The following is a 24,183-nucleotide window of genomic DNA, read 5'->3' on the forward strand; positions in this document are numbered from 1 at the left end:
ATGATTTGACCTGGGCCCTAGTTGTCATCCTGATTGACCAGTGATTAGATACCAGGGCAGAGTAGGTTTCCTGGGTACCATGTTGGATCTAGATGAAGCAGCTCAGTCTTGCAAACTTGCAAGGAGTTTTATGAAGGCACTTTACATGCATTTAGGCTTTATCTTCCCCATTTTTTGCTGCCAGGCTTTTCAATCCCCGAGAACCTAAGTTGCCTGAGCAGATTGATCACTCACTGTTCATCCTGTTGCGTTTGGAAGTGGTGTAATTAAAGGAACTGAGAAGAATTGGATGAATGAGATAAGTGGCTTGAGAGTGTTGTTTGTTGCTTTTTGAATTTTAACTTCTGACATGGCCCAAACACACTTTTTTGGAATTTAAATTCACCCCAAGGTTGTAAAATTTCTGGGAAAGTTGTTCAACACATGAACTTTACTGCAAGAACTCCACGGCATTTGATAGACTTGCTTGACAATGATCTTATCTTCAGTTTTCTAATTAGTTGGAACTGAACTTTTTTACAATTTTCGATCATCTCAGTCTCTGCTCTCCACTATAATTTTAAAATTTAGGAATTCGGTTAAGACTTAATCAGTGACTGGAACTGTACACCTTTACAGCCTCTGCTTTTAATTACTTAATTATATTCTTCCAATTACTAGGGAATCCTATTTCTATAATTAATTAATTCACTCTGCATTCCAAGTTTAAAATTTATGTAGTGACTATTAGGATCTTGTCCTTCATAAATAGTGCATAAGTTATTTTCCAGGAGAGGGTTCATCTTTTTACTCTAACTTACAGGCATTCCAAATAATGGTTCATATGGTAAACCCAAAATCAATTTACTAGGTAATGAGACAATTTGAAATAAATTTGAGAATTTAATTTAATCCTCAACCTAAGTGTGACAGTATACACCTGATGTTTCTTTAGCGACAAGTTGTGGCAAATGGATGAAAGATTCATATGCCACATGACCATGTTAAAGCAATATCTTCATAAAGAGGAACGTGGTATGATAGGTGGCAAGGATTGTGAGAATTGACAGACAGTAAGAATGCAGTTGATGAAGAGGTAGATATCTCACAAAGTGAACTTCCTGCAATCCAATTAGCCAATACTGGAACATTAGACACCAGACTTCTTGTGAGGTTACTTAGGAATTTCAAAGAAGTCTGTAGAGAGATACCAAAGTAATTGTGAAGCAATCAGTGTCTGTACTAATAAAACATTTTTTAAAAAAATCATTTGAGCCTAGATAAACAAGCTCATGTAAAAATAGATTCAATACATGTTCAAAAAATCACTTGATTGAATTTCAGCTGCTTTGGCTAGATGCAACGGTGATGTACATTCCTAACCTGGATGGGTTTACTAGATTCTGCATGCTCTACAGAAAAGCGCAGTACCAAAAATCAGATTTGTACTGAAATACTTGATTAGAAATTTCATCGATTAGGTTGGTAATGCTTCATTCCTTTCAAAGAACGATCTATTGAAGGCTTACTGGAAAGTATCACAAATAGCAAGACCTAAAGCGTCAAAGATAGTAGGAACTGCAGATGCTGGAGAATCCGAGACAACAAGGTGCAGGGCTGGATGAACACAGCAGGCCAAGCAGCATCATAGGAGCAGAGAGGCTGACGTTTCGGGCCTAGACCCTTCATCAGAAAAGGGGGAGGGGAAGGGGGTTTTGAAATAAATAGGGAGAGAGTGGGAGGCGGATAGAAGAGGGATTCCGGAGGGAGGAGGGTAACTTCTTCAGGTTAGGCATCCTTAGAAGAGGCTTCGCAGTGGGGTTAAAATCGAATCAAAGATAGTAGGAACTGCAGATGCTGGAGAATCCGAGACAACAAGGTGCAGGGCTGGATGAACACAGCAGGCCAAGCAGCATCATAGGAGCAGAGAGGCTGACGTTTCGGGCCTAGACCCTTCATCAGAAAAGGGGGAGGGGAAGGGGGTTTTGAAATAAATAGGGAGAGAGTGGGAGGCGGATATCGGCTTCTGTTACATAATATTGATGCAATCCATTTGGAATCACACCATTTGGGTTTAAAAACACCTCAACTACATTCCAAAGCTTATGAATCAAGTCATTACTAGCATACCTAACTGTTGCTAATTTAGGTGAATGTACAGCAGCATCTGGGAACAACATGCAAAACATTAGATATAGTAAGAACTGCCGATGCTGGAGTCTGAGATAACACAGTATGGAGCTGGAGGAACACAGCAAGCCAGGCAGCATCAGAGGAGCAGGAAAGCTGACGTTTCGGGTCGGGACCATTCTGTGTTCCTCCAGCTCCAGACTGTGTTATGCAAAACATGAGACTCGTTTAAACAGTAATAGTTAACTGGTTTGATAATAAATCTTGCCAAGACTGAGTTCACAAAAACAAGGCTAAACTACTTAAGTCTCACCATGGAGAAAGACATTAAATTAATCAAAACTGGGCAAATGAACAATTCTAGTGATTACGTTTTCCCAGCCACCATCAGTTCTGAGGAAGGGTCACCGGACCCGAAACCTTAACCCTCTTTTTCCTTCACAGATACTGCCAGACCTGCTGAGCTTCTCCAGCAACTTTGTTTTTGTTGCTAGTGATTACAGTGGTCATTTTCACATTTGTGATAATTCGTGGTTTAGATCCAGCGCACTCTTCCCATCAGAGTCATGATTCTTTGCAGATGGAGACAAACTTAATATTTCACATTGAAAAACTTTCATTAGAATCAAGCTCGATGTTGGCAACATGACAATAAAATTGCAACTTTGCTATTTGTGCATTATATGGCGTGCTTGTTTATTGTATAAACATTGTATACGAAAGATAACGCCGCCTCGATTAAATACAGCACTCACTAATAAAAAAAAGTAAATTGATTATTAGCAAAGTAAGGTGATCATCTGGACACATGATTCATAATTTGGATGCAGGCAGCATCCGAAAGCTCTCACCCGGAAGTACACAATGTCGAACTGTTTCCTGCCGCTGAACACGGTCTATCACTGTCTATGGAACATCCGGGTCTTTAGTTGTCACGTTAACTCAGGCCGGTTGAGCATGCGCTGTTTTGCTCCCCGGGTCTGAGTGGAAGGTCGCTATGGGTTTCGAGGATGAGGTGGTGCTGGCGGGGGGACCTGAGGTAAGATGGGGAGAGGGATCTGGGGCAGCAGCGGGAAATAAGTGTGGGGCAGGGGACAGTGATCTGTAAATTGAGGCCGGGCAGTGAAAGTAGTCTGTGGCCGGCTGTAGAGGGGAGTGCCAAGGGCAAGCCCGAGGCGGGCCGCTGGGGGTGAGTCCAAGGACAGAGGCGGCTACATTGTGGGTTCAAGGGATTGGGGGGTGGGGGGGAACCAGTGTGAGCGTTAGTCTGGGTCGTTTTCGTTTACAGATCAGGTCAGTAAATGGACATGGTGACTGCTGATAGCCGGCAATACTGACCGACTTGTGTTTGCAGCATTTTCAACTTCTGTTCCTTGTTCTTGCAGCATTGTCTTTGATTTTATTCACTGGGGGACACGCTTGCCCCAGCTTGTAGGATAGGCCCCAGGGCCAGTGATTCTCATTATTAAACAATGCCTCTCTTTTAGTTGCGGTCCTGCTGCCTTGTAACGCAAGTAATGCTGAATTGTAAACTTAAAAAAGGAACTATTCGGTCATTTCTTTAACAGTTTTATAATCCGTGTCCTAACATTGATCTGCCTGTAAAGGACGTTTGTAGGAAGACATCATATTAGTCCAGCAAGTATCACATCTCCAATACAAAAACAGAAATAGGTGGGGAAATTCGGCAGGTCTGGCAGAATCTGTGCAGAGAAATCAGAGTCAACGTTCCGTGACCCTTCTGAAGAAGAACCAGACAGTTCTTTATCTCAATTATCCCAATCCTTTCCAATACTGCTTCTGCTGCCCATCTCAGGTGGGACTGATTTATATGATTTCAGTGTTGCCTAGCCAGTCATAATCATTGCCTGTAACAAGTCATGTCTTTCTTAACTAAAAGCAGAAGTTGTTGAGGGAAAAAAAACAAATATTTTAAGAATATAGAATAGAATCCCTTCAGCCCAACAAGTCCACACCAACCCTCAGAGCATCCCACCCAGACACGTCCCCCTATAACCCACCTAATCTACACATCCCTGAACACTATGGGCAATTTAGCATGTCCAGTCCACCTAATCTGCACATCTTTGGACTGTGGGAGGAAACCGGAGTACCCAGAGGAAACCCATGCAGACATGGGGAGAACGTGCAAACTCCACGCAGACAGTCGCCTGAGGGTGAAATTGAACCTGGGTCCTTGGCGCTGTGAGGCAGCAGTGCTAACCACTGAGCCACCGTGCCACCCAAGTCTAATGACTTTTTTGGAGCAGTTATATTGGTCAGGACACCAGACATTTATCCCAATTTTTCCATCTCCTCCTTAAGGGCCTCTTTTAAAATCCACCTCATTCACCTAGATTTTTGTCCCTCCTAATGTCTCCTGCTTGTTCTATTGTGTGACTTTGAAAAGTACCATGTAAATACAAATAGTAGTAATGTAACTTATCATTCATCAATTCCTTTTTATTGCTAATCATGTTGCTTCTCCTCAGGAAGAAGAAGAGGAAGAAGAAGAAGTTGTGGTACGTACATGAAAAAATTTGCTATAAATTCCATAATTGCCCTAAGAAAATGGTGAATGATCTATACTTTCAACTGTTGCACTCCTTTAGGTTCCCAAAACAGCAATAAGTAGGAAATTTGACTAACCAATTCTAATCACTCAGCAGAACATCAAGAAATGTCTGATGGCACTGTAACAGCCACGAGTGCTGACAGAATACTGACAACTGTACTGAAGACTTATGCTCCAGAGTTAGTCACCCTTGAGCCAAATTGTTGTGATATAGCTATGACAGGCATCTAGCAGCTAATGTTGAAAATTGCCCAGGTGTGTCTTGTCCCCTTAAGGCAAGATGAGTCCAACTCTGCCAATTACCACCCCATTGGTCTACTGTCAATCTACTGTAAGTCATCACCTGAAATGCAGTTTTATCAGATAGTACTTACTCGCAACATACTGCTCAGTTTGAATTCTGCCGGGGCCTGTCAGATCGTGACTGTTCTACAGACACAGTCCAAACACTGATGTAACAGCTGAACCCCAGAGGTGAGATGAAAATGTTTGTCCTTATCACTAATGCAGCATTTGCTAGAGTAGCATCGAGGAGCCCAAGCAAAACTGAAGTTGGTGGAATCAAGGGTACTGGAGGGGGTCCCAGAACATTGCAGTAGGAATTCCTTGGGAAAGTGTCCTAGGCCCAACCATCTTTAGCTGCTTCATCAATAACATTCCCTTTATCATAAGTTCAGGAATGGGAAACTCAGCACCAGTACAGAAGCAAGACCTGGATAACATTCAGACTTAGTCTGATAAGTAGCAAGAAGCATTTGGCCCACACAAGAGCCAGGCAATAACGTTATTGAACAAGAGAGAGGCCCCTGATGTTGTTGCATCACAAAATTACCACTGCTGACATCTCATTTCCTGACGCTCCTGGTTGCTGAGGACTCATCCTTTCACCGAATCCCTTGCAGCCTAACTCCCTAATTTGCCCCATTGCTGACTGACTGACTCAGGCCTGTGCTGATGCATAATGCAATGTCTTGGTGACGATGTGTGAGCTTTATCATTCTTTGACAAGTCCTCTCCCCAACTTCCTGCTCCTTGACTCTTCCGCACTCTGTTTGCCTTTCTTGAACCTACAATTCAGTTCAAGTTCCAGATTTCGCCTGAAGCTGGAGTGCTGGGCTGCAGCTGTTATTTTCAAATGCTCCTGTTAGCTGCTTCTCACTCCTGAAGCTTGGCTGTAAGCAAGGACTTAGGAGAGAGTGAGAAACAGGAAGAGCAGCTTCAGGCAGTGTGGTATTGCTGTGCCAACACTTATTGCCCATCATTAATTGCTCTCATGAAGGTGGGGGCGATCTGTCTTCTTGCCCTACTGTGATACATTTGGTGTAACAAGTGCTGTTAGTGAGGGATTTCCAATATTTTGAGCCAACAGCACTGATGGAACAGTGATATATTTCCAAGTCAGGCTGGTACAGGGGAAATTACAGGTGGTGGTGTTCCCACATGTCAGCTGCCCTTGTCCTTCTACGCGGTAGTAGATGAGGGTTTGGAAGGCGCTGTCTAAAGAGTCTTGGTGAGTTGCTACAATGCATTTTGTTGATGGTACATTGCTGCTACAGTGTGTCAGTGGTAAAGGGAGTGCATGTGGTTGTTTTGCCAATCAAGAGGTCTGGTTTGACCTGGATGATGTCAAGCTTTTCAAGTGTTGTTGGAGCTGCATTCATCCAGGCAAGTAGTGAGAATTCCATCACACTCCTGAGTTGTGCTTTGGAGATGTAGACAGGCTTTGGGGAGTCAGGAGGGGAGTTATGTGCTGTAGGGTTCTTAACCTCTCACCTGCTCTTGTTACCGCAGTGTGTTTATGCCTAGTTCAGTTTGTTTTTTTTCAGTCAGTGGTGACCCTCAGGATCTTAATAGTGGGGGAATTCAATGTTGGTAATGCCATTGCATATGATGGTTAGATTCACTGTTGTTGGAGATGGTCATTGCCTGGCATTCAAGCGATATCGATGTTACTCACCACTTGTCAGCCCAGATCTGGACATTGTCTGGGTCTTGCTGCATTTAGCCTTGGACTGCTTCAGTATCTAAAGAGTCAAGAATGGTGCTGGGCATTGTGCAGTCATCAGTGAACATCTTATTTCTGACCTTGTCACGGGAGGAAAGTTATTAATGAAGCAACTGATGGTGATGGTTGGGCCTAGCACAGCATCCTGAGGAACTCCTGCAGGGATGTCCTGGAGCTGAGCTGACCCATTCTGTCACTTTACTGATGATAAACTGATGGGGCAGTCATTGACTACATTGGATTTGTCCTGCTTTTTATGGAGCAACACATACCTGGGCAATTTTACCAAGTCAGTTCCATTGTTTTGGTTGTATTAGAAGAATTTAGCTAGGAAGCAGCAAGTTTTGCAGCTCATCTTTAATAATGATGAATATTGTCAGGACCCATAGTCTTTGTAATACACAGTGCCTTCAACTGTTTCTTGATATCATGTGGAGTCTTCATTGTCTAAAGAATGGCATCTGTGATACTTGGAAACTTTTGCAGCACAATGAAATTGATCATCAATTCTGCATGTCTGGCTAGAGATGGTTGCAGTTGTTAGTCTCTTTTTTTTTGCAGTAATGTGCTGGGCTCCCAGCATTAATGTGGCTGGTCATATTTGTGGAGACTCCTCCTCCAGTTAGTCGTTTAATTGTCCATCATCGTTCACAACCAGCAGGAATGCAGAGTTTGAATCTGATCTATTGACTGTGGAATCGCTTAACTCTAAATCACTTGCTGCTTATCCTGTTTGGCATGCACGTAGTCCTGTGTTGTAGATTCACTAGGTTGACATCTCATGTTTAAGTATGCCTGGCGCTGCTTCTGGCTTGCCTTTCTGATTTTTGATTAAATCAGTTAATGCCCAGGCTTGACTTGATGGTAGTGGTAGAGTGATGTGCTGGACCATGAGTTTGTAGCTTGTGGCTGAGTGGAGTTCTGCTGCTGATGGCACACAACACCTCATGCAGGCTTGGCCTTGAGTTGCTAGATCTGTTCAAAATCTATTCCATTTAGCATGGTGGTGGTGCCACACAACATGGAGCGTATCCTTAATGTGAAGGCTGGATTCAGCTCCACAAGGACAGTAGTCACTCCTACTGCTACTGTCATGGACAGACGTATCTGTGATAGGCAGATTGGTGAAGATGTGGTCAAGTATATTTTATCTAGCTCACATTTCACCCTAATACCATGAGACCACATGAGGTCTGAAGTGAATGAGGATTCTCAGGGCATTCTTGACTGAATACAACTATGTCACTGCCTCTGCTGAGTCTTTGTCTCAAAGAACTACGTGGCTTATTTGGTCTTGAATATCAAAAGGTTTGCACAGGGCTAGCAGATTTTTGAAATGCAGCCCTGGGAATAAGTAACTGCAGCAGCCTTTGAACCCTGTGTACTCAACTGCAGTGGCATGGTGGAAATGTGCGCAGTATACAGTGACATGAAGTGAAAATAAACTTTTTGCTGGTTTCATATTATTGTGTGTACCTACACCATGTGGACTGTAGCTATTTGAAAAGTAGTAGACCACCACCACCTTGAGGGCATTGGATGAACAACAAATGCTGGCCTTGCCAATGATCTTCAAATTGAATTGAATGATTGAGTTGAATTAGCTTTATTGTCAAGAATAAATTTTAAATTAATTGTGTAAGCCAGTTGAAATCATCTGGTTTGAGACTTTTAAAAATCGAGTGCAAATTTGTCTGCACATTGTCCAATATTTATTTCCTTTCTTTTAATTCCTTGTTTTCTTTGTCATATGGAAATGTTATGTAGCAGCAGATAGCAATCTCGGATTGAACCAAAGCAACAAGACTCAGTGGGGCTTAAATAATTTCCCACTAACAATAGATATCCATTTGCAAGACAAATATGCAGATTTGTCCTGACATTGAATCAGATTGCAGTGAGTTAACAAGATAGTTTTATTGCTGTACTATTCTCTTTCACCACCCTTCCCCCCTCTTAACCCCCATAAATATCTTGTTAGTTATTGCATACAACAAATGGGCATTGGTCTCCCAGACCTTTATGGTTGCTGTTTTCAAGTTCATTTTGACAAACTTGCATGTGTCAAGTGATTAATTTCCTGTTTGTTTGCCACCTCTTCTGTTTTAGCTAATTGGTTGAAATTGTAATTTTGCCTGTTAAGGCAATTTAAGAAAGCATGAAGCTATGTTCTGATTATTTGTATTGCTTTTACATTGAAGAAACCTTAAACTTTGAGGAGATGAAGATAGCATATCCATAGTCAGTGCAGGCTGCAATCTCAAATATATAGCTAAAACAGCTACTGTGGCATCCTATTTACTGCACTTAAATATTCACACACAGGAATTGAGAACTTGGGTCTATGGAGCCAGTCAACACGAAATCCCCCTATCCTTGATATTCTACTCTAGCATCCTTTATTTTTAATAAGTTCCTAACACACAATACTAACCTTTCAGAGATCTTGTCAAATAAAGTTGAGAATCAAATCTATTTTGGTAATCCTGAAAGTCAACTCCTTGAAAACAAGAATTTACATAGCAGGCAGATGCCGAAAGTTTAGTATTAAACACATTACAAAGATGAAGATACTATGTAAATTTATTTGATTTATTTAAAATACTCTGTTGTGCCTGTGCAGGATCCCATAATGGCAATCAGGGAACGGTGTGAGCAGATTGAAAAGTGTGTGAAACTACGAGAAATATTAGATTCCTGTACAGAACGAGTGAGTTCTCGATCGCAAACAGAAGAAGCCTGTACTGAGGAACTGTTCGACTTTTTGCATGCCCGGGACCATTGTGTAAGTTCTTTGCTTGTCGTAAATACATATCCAGTTGATCGTTTTAATCTTTAGAGAGGGCTTGCAATTGTCTTTCTGTTCGGCGTTCACTCTCATCTTGTTTTGTAAACTGTGTTGGTGGTACTCAATTTTGTTGTACTGACTTACAGCACTGACAATAGTAATGTGCAGTTTTTTGACTCGTACAGAAATCTTTCTTGAGTATTTGTTGGAGAATACATGGAATATGTTTAACCATTTTTTAATTGATGTTACTTGAAGTGCTCTATTTTGTTCAGTCACTTTGAAGGAGCATTAAATAATAAATGCTTTTAATTTATGTAATCAGAATCAATCATTGGCACGTAAGGTGTCAGTATAAATTCTAAAGAATTCTGATAGAAATTTAAACATTCTAGTTCTAGAATTATTGAATCATGTGGCACAGAAAGGGAACGCTTGGACCATTGTGCCTCTCGTGACTTTGCAAGAGCTCTGCAGTTGGTCTCAGTTCTCATCCTTTCCCCATGACAAGTTTTGCTGTAATTTTTAAGATCACAATTTTGTGTTTATTTTTAGATAAATGAAAAAATATGCTAATTCGTCTAAATGTGGCCTCTCTAGCAATTGAAAAGCAACAAATCCATCTTGTTTTGATGCACTTGAGTTAGAAATTTCCTTCCAATTCACTTAAAAAATATCTTTGTACAACTGTTCCCATTCTGCTGTCTGTCTCATTCAGTTTACACACTCAAGAATAATACTTTTTTTTTGTTGCAGGTGGCTGAAGATATCTTGAGTAAGTTAAAGTGAAGTCCAGTGCCCAAGGAACTCCCAGTGTTTCATGATTCAAATTGTTTGTGGATATTTAGTTACTCGCTGAGTAATAACTGTTTGTGAGAAATGAATCCTTTTGTCCATTGTACAATGGTTCAGGCATTGCCTTTGTCAAAGGTTTACTGTTTTTGTGATTGAATTTGGAGCCAGTCATTGTTTAGTTATTCTTGACATTATAAATAAATTTATTGAACCGAAACTTGGATAATGTTGTTTTTCTCCTTTTTCACTTTTTATTTTGTTTAGACTGACGGTTTAGAATTGAAACAGAATAATCCTGTACTGAAGCGATGGGTACAACTTATCTGCAAATAGCTTCTTTCAATCCTCTTCACTTACAGTTTAGCTGAGACAGCACTATATATATTGCTTTCTGTCTTAACTCCCATTTTCCTGCTTTAGTCCCATGTCAATTGTTTAACCTCTTCATGTGAAATTCAACAAGGTGGGCAAAAGAAGATGAAATATAGATCAGTCAAAAATTTACTGAAATGGAGGATTGACAGTGAGGTATTGAAGAACTGCCTCTCCTGCTCATATCTGTAATATGCTTTCATACCACAGGTGCTGCAACAGTTGTCACTCTATTCATTCCAATTTGTTCTCTAGGAATTATTAACTTCCACACGCCAGAAGAATGAGGAGCAGGTATAGATCATTCTACCCCTCAAGTCTGCATCACCATTAAATAAGATCATGATTGGTCTTCATCCTTAGTTACATCTTCTCTCACTATTTTCATACACTTTGATCTCGTTAGTATCCAAAAATCAATTTATCTCTACCACCAATTTGCATGTTGTAATTCAGGAGTAAGCCATTCAGCCCTTCAAGCCTGCTACACCATTTAGTGAGATCATGGCTGATCTGATTTTGGCCCCACTCCTTTCTATTTTAACATACACAATGACAGTTCTTTGTGGTTTTAAAAAAAATCCAAAGATTCATTGAATTCTTTGAGTGAAGAAATTGCTCCTCACTTTGATCTTAATGACCAGGCCTTGCGTGTACATAGTACTTTCTGCAGTTGCAGTTGATAGTGTTGATATTTTGCTTTAAATGTGCTTTACATGTTATAGAAGGTGGCATGGTGGCTCAGTTTGGTTCCACCCTCGAGCAGCTGTCTGTGTTGAGTTTGTACATTCTCCCTGGTTTCCTCCGGATGCTGTGGTTTCCTTCCACAGTCTAAAGATATGCAAGTCAGGTGGACTAGCCATGCTAAATTGCCCATAGTGTCCAGGGATGTGCAGGCTAAGTGAATTAACCATGGGAAATGCAGGGTTACAGGGATGGGGTGGGATGATTTTCAGAGAGTCAGTGTAGACTCGATGGACCAAATTGCCTGCTTCCACACTAGGGATTCTATGACTCTGTGAACTAAAAGCATTTCAGTAGAAGCAATTTAAAAACTGTGCTTTGGTACACTTGCAAGAACTTTCAGCAGTGTTTTTTGCTTTCAAAGTAAACAATAGCTGATCAAAGTACAATAGCCAAAGTACAGTTTTCGTACACAAATCATTGAAGGTTAGCACATAGGTGCAGCAGGCAGTAAAGAAGGTAAATGGTATATTGGCCTTCATAGCAAGAGGATTTTGACTACGAGAGCAGGGATGTCTTGTTGCCATTATAGAGGGCCGTATTGAGACTACTCTGGAATGCTGTGTGCAGATTTGGTCACCTTCTGAGGAAAGGTGTCCTTGCTATAGAGGAAGTGCAGCAAAGGTTTATCAGACTGACTGTTGGGCCAGCAGAACTGATATGAGGAGAGATTGAATTGGTTAGGCTAATGTTTACTGGAGTTCAGAAGAATGATATGGGGGTAGTCTCGTGGCTATAAAATTCTAACAGGACTAGACAGGGTAGATGCAGGAAGGATGTTCCTAATGGTGGAGGAATCCAGAACCAGGTGTGATAGTCTAAGATACAGGATAAACCCCATTTAGGACTGAGATGAGAATTTTCACCCAGAGAGTGGTGAGCCTATGGAGTTTGTTACCACAGAAAACAGTCAAGACCAAAACATTTTGATTTCAAGGAGTTGGATATAGCACTTAAGACTAAAGGATCAAAGCACGTGGGGGAAACACGGGAACAGGCTATTGAGTTGGATGATCAGCCATGATCATAGTGAATGGCGGAGCAGGATTAAAGGGCCGAGTGACCTACAGCTCTTATTTTGTGTTTCTGTGAGGTATAAATCCTCAGCACTTTTTGTCATTGAAGGAATTCTTACTCCAGCATATTGCCATAATTGACTCACCTGCACAACTTGTTCTTGTATACTTTCTTTTGCCTAGTTATTGGTAGAGTCTGGGAGGTGATTGTTTCTATATTGTTTCATTAAAGGAAGGGATTGAATTTAAAAATAGATAACATTTTACTATTCACATTGGCCAGTCTTGGGGGAGGTATTCTAGCACAGTAGTAGTGTCTCTGCCTTTGAGCCAAAAGCTTTGGATCGAATTCCATTCGAGGCTTGATGACTGAGGTGTGTTAGTAACCCAGCTAAACAGGTTAAGTATCAACTTGTAAATTCTTCCCAATGTATACCAATGGCTGGCAGTAAGAACAGGGCAGTCTTTTGATCAAAAATCACACAACACCAGGTTATAGTCCAATAGGTTTATTCAAAGACACAAGCTTTTGGAGTCTCACTCCTTCAGGTGTCAGACTCCGAAAGCTTGTGTCTTCAAATAAACCTGGTGGACTATAGCATGGTTCGTGTGATTTTTGACCTTGTCCGCTCCAGTCCAACACCGGCACCTCCACATCACAGCCTTTGAATGGAATTAGAACATCTACAATGAGTATCCACAACTCCAGCCTACAACTTGCATGTAAGAGTGTATGTAGCCACTGTAACTCTGATTTATTGAGGGGCTGATTGGCTCAGCTGGATGGTTGGTGTGGATCAGATTGGGGTCAACAGTTTCTCTGAACAGTTGCGGTGCTGGAGGCGTAAACTGTCTTTGGGCAGAAGTAATCAGAAAAACATTGGGCCTCTTGGGGACATGGAGACATTCAAAACATTATGTTACTCTGATACAACAAGAATGGATCTTACTGAACAGAATGGACAATACCTGTACGAACAAGCAGTACATGAAACTTGGACAATTAATTATCTATTTTGTATTTTAGCCTTTACCTTGGTTCATGCATGTATTGATGCACACTAACAAGAGGTGCTACTGATTTAGACGCCCTCCTTGCAGCACACGCAAATCTAGTTACTTTATGGCTATTGAATCACCAATATTCAAGTGGATTGTTGTTGTTGCTGGGCATTGATCTTCCATTCAGTGCCTAGTTCTATGTGGCCTGACCCTCTGCTTCTAGTCAATGGTCTTGGGCAGAGCAATTGAAAAGCATAAAATGATTTTTCTAGTATTAGATAGCATTATACCTTGTTTTATTCAAATTTGCTCTTTTGCTTCTGAGTCAACAGGTTATATGGTTAAGTCCTGTACTGACACTTAAACACAATGTTGCCTGAAGTTTCAGTGTGGTAATGAGAGGCTGCTGTATTATCAGTTGCCATGTTTGGGTTGAGATGTCAAATTGAGCTCTCTCTGTCATGCCTGGTAGATTATTCCATAACATTTAGCAGGGAAAATGTAATTGCCTTTTGTTAACAAGGACAATTTTTACTGCACTACCAACATAACTAAAGATCATCAGGTCATTAATTGAGTTTTTTTTTAAAATGTACATAGCTCAACAGATGATATGTAAACAGTCTACAGATGCTCAGGAAATTTTACTCTGCCATTTATTGACATTGGAAAATGCATATTTTAGGATAGACCAAATTGAAGCAATTACAAAAAGACCCCACCTTAGGTTTTGTCCAATAACCCCATTCTCAAGGATAATTATAAAGTTGGAGCAACCCAGAATTCTTGAAGGGTGATACAACTCAGAAAACTACAGAAATAGGAAGGCACAAGGGGATGAACAGATTTAAGCAAATGGATGAGAATTTTCAAACTTGAGTGTTGCTGCACTGAAGCCAATGCAGGTAACTGAACTCGGAGATGAAGGTCAAATGGGATTGAGTGCCATTAGAAGTTGGCTAAAAGATAGGAAACAAAGGATGGGTATAGATGGCAATTTCTCAAATTGAAGACAAGTTGGAAATGGTGTTCTCCAGTGATCAATGTTAGGACCCTTGCTTTTTCTGATTTATGTAAATGATTTGGGGATGGGTGTTGAGGCCAAACTCTAAATTTGCAGATGATACTAAGCTTGGGAGAATGGTGAGTTGTAAGATGATGCTGATTGACTTCAGAAGGACATCAACAAGTTGGCTAAACAGGTAGACACGTGGCAGATGAATTTCAATGCAGAAAAGTGTGAGGTGACGCATTTTGGTCGAAGAAAAACTGAGAGACAATACAGGTCTAATAGCACAACTTTGAGAGGAGTACAGGAACAGAGGGCTCAGAGTTCACATGCATGATTCTCTGAAGGTGGCCAAGCAAGTTGAAACAGTTGTTAAGAAGACTTATAGGACCCTTGGATTTATAAATAGAGGCATAGAGAATGAAGCAAGGAAGTGGTACTACACTTCTATAAATCATTGGTCAGATCACATTTGGAGTTTTGTGTTCAGATATGGGCACCTTATTTAAGGAAGGGTGCAAAAGCCCTAGAGAGTGTGTAAAGGTGATTTACTAGACTGATACCAGGAATGAGGGATTTTAGATACAAAGAAAAATTAGAGGGATTGGGTTTATTCATCTCAGAACTGAGAAGATTAAGAGCTGACCTTATTGAGGTGTTCTAAATTATGAACAATTTTGGCAGGGTAAAGAAGGATATTTTTCAGATTGGTTTGTCAATAACTAGGGATCATAATTTCAAGATTGTTAGCAAGAGAGCTAAGAGTTAAATGAGGAAAAACTACTCAGAGTTGTTAGGACTTGGAATGTTCTGCCTGGGAGAATGTGAAAATGGATTCCATAAGAGGTTTCAAAAGAGATCTGGATATATATTTGAAAGTGATGAAGTTAGAGGGCTGCAGAGATAGGGCTGGTGAATGGAAGTAACTGGGTGGCTCTTTTGAGAGCCAGTACAGACACAACAGGTCAAATGGCCTCCTGTACTGTAAAATTCTGTGATTCTATTTAAGATGCAGACAGTATGGGAATGGGATGAGTTGAAGTTAACACAGAATCTGGTCAACGCCAGATTTGGATGAGTTGAGTGAATGGGCAAATGCAAGACAAATGAAGTATAATGTGGACAAAAGTGAAGTTATCCACTTTGGTGGCAGAAACATTAAGTTATTTTCTGAAAGGTGATAGAATGCGAGAAGGGGAGGTGCACCAAGACTGGTACACCAGTCAATGAAAGTAAACATGCAGGTGCAGCTGGTAGTGAAGAAGGCAAGAGGATTTAAGTACAGGGGCAGGGATTAGTTTTTGTAATTGTACAGGGCCTTGGTGAAACCACACCTGGAATACTGTGTGCGGTTTTGGTCTCCTCCTCTGAAAAAGGATATTCTGGCTATAGAGGGACTGCACCTACTGGACAGATTCCTCGGACAGCAGAACTGATGTATGAAGAGAGACTGAATATAGTCCTAATCAACAATGTGGAGTTTAAAAGATTGAGGGGAGATCTCATAGAAATTCTGATAGTCCCAGACAAAGTAAATACAGGAAGGATGTTTCTGATAACCAGGTAGTCCAGACCAGGGGTCACGGTCTAAGAATATGTGGTATGCTATTTAGGATTGAGATGAGAAGAAATTTCTTTATCCAGAGAGTGGTGAGCCTGTGGAATTCTCTGCCAAGCAGTCAAAACACTGAATGTCTTCAAAAAAGGAGATAGATACAATTCTTAGAGCTAAAGGGACCGAAAGGCGTGGGCAAAAGCAGGAACAGCATACTTAGTAGATGATCAGTCATGATGATCATAATGGCGGAGCAAGCTGGAAGAACTTAATGGCCTACTCTTGTTCCAATATTCTCTAATTCTATGTTAAGTACCAGAATTGTTAAGTTTGGAGGTGACAAAAGTATAGAGAAGTTTGGGGTTTCACTGGCAGATTAGGTGAAGTAGGAGTATTAGCAGGTAAAGTTACAGAGGCAGAAGTGGGTGGCTTTTACAATGGAGACGTTACTGGAGTGATGTGTGTGTATATTTGGGGTGGTGGAGGGAAGGTGAGCTATTTGAGTGTTCTAGGAGTCAAATGGAATTGAGGTTGAAGGAAATTCCTTATTCTTTTGCAATGTTTATTTGAAGGAAATTTCTATTTATCGAAAGATGATGTAGAAGGAGCAGTACAAAGGAAGGTTGTGAGATGGGTGACAAAGAGCTCAGTGTCAGTGTACATGCAGAATGGGGTCGACGTTTGTTTTTCCTTTGCAGAAATGCTGACTGACTTGCTGTCCATCACAGGCCTTAATTTTTCAAATTTCTAACTGCACTTGTTATTATAATAATTATAAAAGTTTATTATAAAGCTAGCAAAAGAAGACAGGATGGATGCTGGAAATTTGAAACAAAATTGACAATACATTACAGGGACAACAAGGTGCAGGGCTGAACACAGCAGGCCAAGCAGCATCATTATCACCGTCTCCCAAACGGAAGAGACGGAACGTTTGTGACGCGGTCTGAGTTTCTGGTGGGACCAGAGTGAAGGGACGGGACGGGACAAAATGGCATCGTTGAGGCGATCAAATTGTCCCCTGCAACTTTTAATCGGGAAACTGAGGGAATGGCAGAGACTAGAGCGGCGGTACATTTACAAGAAGAAATGGGTGAGTGGGAAAAGGAATTAAAAATGTTTGTGCGGGGTGGGCTCGAAACCACCTCCAGTAATGATCTTTTGTTGTCGGTTTCCAGGCTTCATCCCAGCCCAGGGTCCCCAGTACTCAGCTGGCTTTGCAGAGCATGGACATGAACTACAGCCTGCAGTTTGGGGACCTATGGCCCTCCATCCGCCTCGCTCTACTCTGCGAGCAGAAATATGCAGCTCTTCTTAACGGCTTCGGGGATGTGGAGAAAGTGATCCAGGAGTTTGAGGAGCGGGTGCAGGCCAGAGACTTCGTGTACGAGGGTCAGAGTCAGTGGCCGAACTGGACATCACAAACAGACTCTCAACCGGAGGCAATCCAGGATTTTCCAGCTCCTGGGTCTTCTGATCTAGAGCCCCCAGAGTTCAGCGATGACTGCACGGCTCAACGATCGCCACCCATCCCGGATATGAAGCAGCCCTTACGCATTAGCCCAAACCTCAAATGTTTCACATTTCCAAGGGGAGACACCACACGTTTTAAGCCTGCCAGGTATTTTGTGGTGTGTTGTGAACCTCTTGCTGCTTTGAAGTTTGATTGTAGAATGAGATCAGTTGATAGTCACATTTTTCGATCAGATTGAGTATAGATTTATTAGTGATGACCTCAAGTTGAAGCTCCCTAATTCCCAATGGAGTAGAAAATAGGGAACATTTTCAAGTCACTTTTCGGCCATCTTATAGTCTGTTATAATGTGAAGTTGATAGGTTACATCTCAAGTATTCAAAAATTCTACTCTACTTTTCTGATGCCATTTGTTCTTCTGTTAAACATGATATTTTTGTTGCTTTTCCTTTCATTTATATTCTCTGTTTGCTACTTATAAAATATTTTCACACAAACCACCCTTTTTTGGACCCTTGGTAAAGTTAAGTTCTTTATTATCACTGATTTCTATGCATTGTCAACCAAACTAATTTCTCCATTTCATTCATCTTTTGCATTTGTAGGGTGACCAACCTTTACATAGAGTTTACTGGAACCATTCCTCACCACAAATATTCCATAACTGGTCAGCTCATCCAGAAGCTTAGCAAACCTCTGTTGGAATAACAGTTATCCGTTGTGCCATTTATGCTGGTTACTTTGCTGAGTTTGGATATTTTACATATGCCTGTATATTGCAGGCAGAAGTAACTGAATTCCTAATCCTCACATGGACATAACACCTGTTACCCTGTAGGCTTAACTAATTAGTTAAAACTAATATTCTCCAGCCTGCTTTATTTGTAGTTGTCTTTCTAAGCATCACGCCAAGTTTGAGTGGAAGACCCCCTTTAAAACCTAGAACAACACAGCACAGGAACAGGCGTTTTAGCCCACCAGATCTGCACTGACCATGCTGCCATTCTAAACTAATGCCATCTGCCTGCCTATGGTCCATATCCCTCAATTCCCTGCCTGTTCATGTGTCTGTCTGAATGTCTCTTAAACATTGCTATCATGTCTGCTTCTACTCGCTTGCCTGGCAGTGCATTCCAGGCACCTACCACCCTCTGTGTGCCTCACACGTCTCCTTTTAAACTTTCCCCCTCTCACCTTAAACCTATGACCCCTAGTATTTGACATTTCCACCCTGGAAAAAAGACTCAGATTATGCACCCTATCCATGCCTGTCATAATTTTAAATACTTCTGGCAAGTTGCCCATCACCCTTTTACGTTGTAGCAAAAACAATCCAAGTTTGTCCAACCTCTGATCGCACCTTCACTCGAACGAGGCGACATCCTGGTAAATCATTTTTGCACCTTCTCCGAAGCCTCCACCTCCTTCCTATAGTGTGGTAATCAGAGCCACACATGATAGTCCAAATGTAGCCTAACTAAAGTCTCATACAGCTGCAACATAACTTGCCAACCTTTATACTCAGTGCCCTAATCAATAAAGGCAAACATTCCATTCTTTACCACTTGTGTTGCCACTTTCAGGGAGCTATGGATTTGCACTCCAAGATCTCTCTGTATATCAATGCTCCTAAGGCTGCTGCCATTTACTGTAAACTTTCCTCATGCATTTGACCTCCAAAAATACATCACCTCCCACTTATCCAAAGTAAACTCCATTTGCCATTTCTCCACCCAACTTTCCAATTGATCTCTATCCTGTTGATCTTTCGATGACCTTCCTCACGGTCCACAACTTCAACTTGCATGTTATCTGAAAACTTACTAATCAGAATTAGGAGTGGCACGGTGGCTCAGTGGTTAGCACTGCAGCCTCACAGCGCCAGGGGCCCAGGTTCAATTCCAGCCTTGGACAACTGTCTGTGCGGAGTTCGCACATTCTCCCCGTGTCTGTGTGGGTTTCCTCCGGGTGCTCCAGTTTCCTCTTACAGTCCAAAGATGTGCAGGGTAGGTGGATTGGCCATGCTAAATTGTCCATAGTGCCTAGGGATCTTTAGATTAGGTGGGTTAAACAAGGGAAATGGGTCTGGGTGGGATACTGTTTGGAGGGGCGGTGTGGACTTGTTGGGCCGAATGGCCTGTTTCCACACTGTAGGGATCCTATGATATGATTCTGTGAGACCCTACATTTTCATCCAAATTATCTATTTATGTTACAAACAATAGAGGTCCCAGCACTGCTCCTTGCAGAACACCACTGGTCACAAACCTTGAGTCAGAAAAATACCCTTCTACAACTACCCTCTGTCTTCTATGAGCTTTGTATCCACCTTACCAACTGACTGTGGGTCCCATGTATCTTAATCTTGTGGACCAGCCTAAAACGAGGGACCTTGTCAAATGGTTTAGTAAAGTCACGTACACAACCTCAATTGTCCTACCTTTTTATTAGTTGAAACTCTCATTTTAGCAAATTAGTCGATCAGCTTCTTACAGCTAGAATTTTTAAAAATAACGTAATAGGAACATTTTTAACAATATACTAGGAGCAGGGGGAGGCCATTCAGCCGTTGGAGCCTGCTCCGCCAATCAGGAAGATCACAACTGATCTGATTATGACTCCTTTTCTGCCTACTCTCAATCTTTTGATGCCTTAAAAATAATTAATGACCCTGCCTACATCATGCTCTGTGAGAAACATCTCTTCTTCTCTATGTGAAATGGTTAACCCCTTATTTTTAAACTGTTCCTTCATTCCAGTCACTCCCATATGGGAAAAACATTCTTTCAGCATTCATGCTGGAGTTGCTGTCCAATTCCCTCAGGATCTTAAATATTGTAATAAGATTAGTTCTTATTCTTCTAAATTCCAACAGGTACAGGCTGCACTTGTTTTGGTAAATCAAGAGCAGAATGGGGATGTGTAATGGGATATCTAGAATTAATGTGTAGATGGACACAATCTATTATGGACAGAAAACAATTCTATTTCAAATTAGATATTTGCTCCAAAAGCAAGGCGTAGATATTTATGTAAGATTTGGAAGTCTCTTCCCCTCCAAGGATATCTAAAATTATAAAGGGATCTCAATTGGACGAATGACTGAGGAGTGGTAGATGGAATTTAATTTGGATAAATGCAAGGTTTTACATTTTAGTAAAACAAACAAGGGCAGGACTTGTACAGTTAATGGTAGGGCCCTGGGTGGTGGTGTTGAACAGAGAGACCTAGAGGTTCAGATACATGGTTCTTTGAAACAGGTAGACGGGCTGTTAAGAAGGCATTTAGAATGCAAACCTTCATTGCTCAGACCATTGTGTAAAGGAAGGATCATCATGTTGAGGTTATCCAAGATTTTGGTGAGGCCACTTTGAAGTACTGTGTACAGTTCTCGTTGCCCTGCTATAGGAAGGATATGAGTCGCCATTATGGTGAGCAGTGTCATTTCCATAACGGTCCAGTCAGTATAAATTCCAAGCGAAGTAAAATAACATCACTTCATCGGAGGCCTCACTGATGATGTCGCCTAGCATGGTGACGAAACGTCTGAACGAAAACAAGCCAGCTTGGTGAGCAAGTCAACAACCTCAACCACAACCGGAGCTACAAATCTTTGCTAAACCTTTAAATAGGAATAATATTATTAAATTGAAGCGGGTTCAGAAAACACTTACAAGGATGTTGCCAGGACTGGAGAATGAGGAGAGGCCGGAACATTTTTTCACTGGAGTGTAGGAGGTTGAGGGATGATTTTATAGAGGTTTATAAAATCATGGGGGCCATAGATAAGGTAAATAGCAAAGGTCTTTTCTCTGGGCTTGAGGAGTTCAAAACTGGGGGCATATTTTTAAGCTGAGAGGAGAAAGATTTAAAAGGAACCAAAGGGGCAGTTTTTTCACACAGAGGGTGGATTGTATTTGGAATGAACTGCCAGAAAAAGTGGTAGATGCAGGTACAGTTACACATCTAAAAGACATTTGGACAAATGGATAAATAGGAACGGTTGCCAATTGCAGGCAAGTGGGATTAGTTTAGTTTGGGAAACTTGGTCTGCATGGACATGTTGAACTGAAGGGTCTGTTTCCGTGTTGTATGATTCTAGCTGTTGGAAACTTTAGAACTTCTGCTATTCTCATAATATACTCTGATATATTATTTTACCTCACTTCAGACCAGATGGCTTAAGATTGTTGGAATATTATCTGATGGATGCTGCATCGCTTCTCCCAGTACTCACTCTAGATGTTCAGCCAGGTCATGCAGTTCTTGACCTCTGTGCAGCGCCTGGTGGAAAGTCTCTTGCACTATTGCAGACAGAATGCTGTCGTGAGTTACCAAGTTTTACTTGTTTGGGAGTGGAAAAATTCCAACTTTGTAAATGCTGAAGACAGAATAACTATAGAGTATCATTAATGGGGTACATTCCTGAAAAGAGAAAGGCCAACATTAATTCTTGCTAAAAACTGATTATCATCCAGCTCCTTCAGCAGCTTTTGAGCAATGATCCATCCCGTAATATGATGTGCCTCATGACTTGGTGGTGGAAACTCACTTCTGGATAAGAAGCAGTTAAGTCTGTTTTCACTAAACATGACTCTAAATTAGTGGGTGCAATTTAAAAGTTTCTCTTCAGTAAAATTAACAAAATAAACCTACGTAAAATGTAAAGCTGTATTGAATTGGAATGGAAGATACTTATGGAAATGCCTGTATCAGTTGTTATTTTCACTGGTGTGTTTTATGATCTACAGATGGTTTTATTGGGAGTCTGCTGTTTAGTAGTTTAGCGCTGACCACATTAGGAGATTACACATTTGGAAGATGTGATCCGATTACATTTTAAGCATTATCTAATGCAGCTGATATTGATGGTAATAAAAAGCTCCTCTCTGTTATAAGGATCTAGCATGAAATGGATTTGGATCATTTCATAATAATTTTAGTGAATGTTAATCTCTGCACAAAACTGCCTAGGATTTGAAATTCTGCTGAAACCAGTCATTAATGTTGGGTTTGGACGAAATTAAAATATTTAATATGTGATCTGCTCTTCTGCAGTTGGAGTTAACCCAGATTGTGAAAATAGAGTTCACACATCTTTAACTTTAATTGTACTGTGCCTTGCCTGGGAACATTTCGTACTGATGCTGCAGACCAGGAAGGTGTTCCATTTAACATTCCAACATTTCGTCATCTCAATGGCGGTTAAAACAATATAGTTTTGACTGTCACTGAGATATCCTGAGATAATGAGGGGTGTTATATAAATGCAAACCTATTTTTTAATAAAAGAAAATAATGCATTGGGAAACAAGGATGAGAAAATGTTAGTAACATCTTACATCAAATTTTGTTAACACCAAAATGTGAATTATTCTGTAATACTGAAGAATTAAAATAAATGTGGCGTTTATTGTTTCTGTTGGAACAGGACATCTCGCTATCAATGATATATCTATATCTCGGTTAAACAGGCTACATAAAATTCTTCATAGCTATGTCCCAAAGAATCTCCGTACAGAGGACAGGCTACGGATCACATCATTTGATGGCAGACACTGGGGAGAGATAGAGAGGAATACTTTTGACCGGGTGGGTATATTGTGTGATGAATGTTAGTGTGATATATGTAAATAAAAAAATCCAATTGCATTCAAAATAAAAAGTGGCTAGTATTGAGTTATTTTGAAAGGCTGCTTAACTGAACCTCCAGCAGTCTTTCTAAAACAAACGTTGGTTATCCTAAACACTGGCCTACTTGACTTTTCCTGCATGGTCAAGAGGCATAATCTCACTGTGCCTCTGTGGATCAACTTTACTTGAGTGAGTTTTGCAAGATTATGAAGCTATGCACTGTACAGAGGTGAGGTTTATAATCTTTAAATTGGAGCAGTGCAGACTGGAAAGAATTGTCTACATTGAAGTCCCTCTGCCTACTTGATCTGTCAGTGAGTGTCTTCCTCAGATGCTCCATGCATGTCTACAGTTCACCCATTCCTGTCCTCTTGATTTAAGGCCTGGTAGTGATTAGCTTAAAAAAGGCAAGAAAAACCTATGCTAAAGAAAGGAAGCATATTTGTACATGTTTGGTGATGTGCATGTGCCGGTAAAGCATAAAGTCTATAAATTAGAACGTTTCCTTTCTAAGTGGGGGAAAAAAAAAATGCATGAACAAAGAGAAAAAACTTGGCATGTACCCCATGGAAGGGAACAGCTGGATTGAAATAACTGACCAGTAAGAAAATACTTGTGGTTCTGTAGATCTTCCAGTGTTTTCAAACTAATTCCAGAGGATTTGTTGAAGTAATCCCAGGGATGTACTCCTCAGGTTTCTAAATTTTTATTACTAGTACATTATTTCTGTTGACATGTACCGGTAACAACATTGCTTAATGATAATACTTACCAAGAGTGTCTTTCAGAAGTTAGGCTGGAAGCTCAGGCGTTAAGTCAGTAATTACTGGGGACCCTCACATAGAAACACGTGAGGCATGGATGGAATAATCATTTGAACAGAAAAAGCTTAGGGGAGATTTCATTAAAGTGCATATAATCCTGAGGGAATTAAATAATATGGTTAAAAAGGAGACAACAAGGTGCAGAGCTGGATGAACGCAGCAGGCCAAGCAGCATCATAGGAGCAGAAAGGCTGACGTTTTTGGCCTAGACCCTTCTCCAGAAAAGATGAAGGTTTTCTGATGAAGGGTCTAGGCCCGAAACGTCAGCCTTTCTGCTCCTA

General features: G+C 40.9%; 2 protein-coding genes across 2 annotated transcripts in view; both read left to right on the plus strand.

The window, feature by feature from the left end:
* The first annotated feature begins 3,040 nt into the window (after positions 1-3,040).
* On the plus strand, positions 3,041-10,489 carry LOC109937401 (cytochrome b-c1 complex subunit 6, mitochondrial). Its single transcript, XM_048602371.1, has 4 exons — positions 3,041-3,148; positions 4,602-4,631; positions 9,313-9,474; positions 10,234-10,489. The coding sequence occupies exons 1-4, from the start codon at positions 3,107-3,109 to the stop codon at positions 10,264-10,266; spliced, it is 267 nt and encodes an 88-aa protein (XP_048458328.1). The 5' UTR covers positions 3,041-3,106; the 3' UTR covers positions 10,267-10,489.
* A 6,317-nt stretch (positions 10,490-16,806) lies between these two features.
* nsun4 (NOP2/Sun RNA methyltransferase 4) overlaps positions 16,807-24,183 on the plus strand; it is an 11,655-nt gene continuing 4,278 nt past the window's right edge. Inside the window, exons 1-4 of the mRNA XM_020535978.2 lie at positions 16,807-17,063; positions 17,149-17,591; positions 21,616-21,770; positions 22,876-23,036. Coding sequence (XP_020391567.1) covers positions 16,962-17,063; positions 17,149-17,591; positions 21,616-21,770; positions 22,876-23,036 — 861 coding nt within the window. The 5' untranslated portion in view covers positions 16,807-16,961. The remainder of the gene's footprint in view (positions 17,064-17,148; positions 17,592-21,615; positions 21,771-22,875; positions 23,037-24,183) is intronic.

The sequence above is a fragment of the Rhincodon typus genome, chromosome 10 (assembly GCF_021869965.1).
Source record: "Rhincodon typus isolate 14 chromosome 10, sRhiTyp1.1, whole genome shotgun sequence".
NCBI lineage: Eukaryota > Metazoa > Chordata > Chondrichthyes > Orectolobiformes > Rhincodontidae > Rhincodon > Rhincodon typus.

What these genes read in the sequence shown, in the direction of transcription:
- LOC109937401 (XM_048602371.1), top strand. Translation starts at nt 3,107, where the DNA reads ATGGGTTTCGAGGATGAGGTGGTGCTGGCGGGGGGACCTGAG. An exon ending in TGCTGGCGGGGGGACCTGAG is followed by an intron (nt 3,149 to 4,601) that starts GTAAGATGGGGA and finishes GCTTCTCCTCAG; the next exon opens with GAAGAAGAAGAGGAAGAAGA. An exon ending in TGCATGCCCGGGACCATTGT is followed by an intron (nt 9,475 to 10,233) that starts GTAAGTTCTTTG and finishes TTTTTGTTGCAG; the next exon opens with GTGGCTGAAGATATCTTGAG.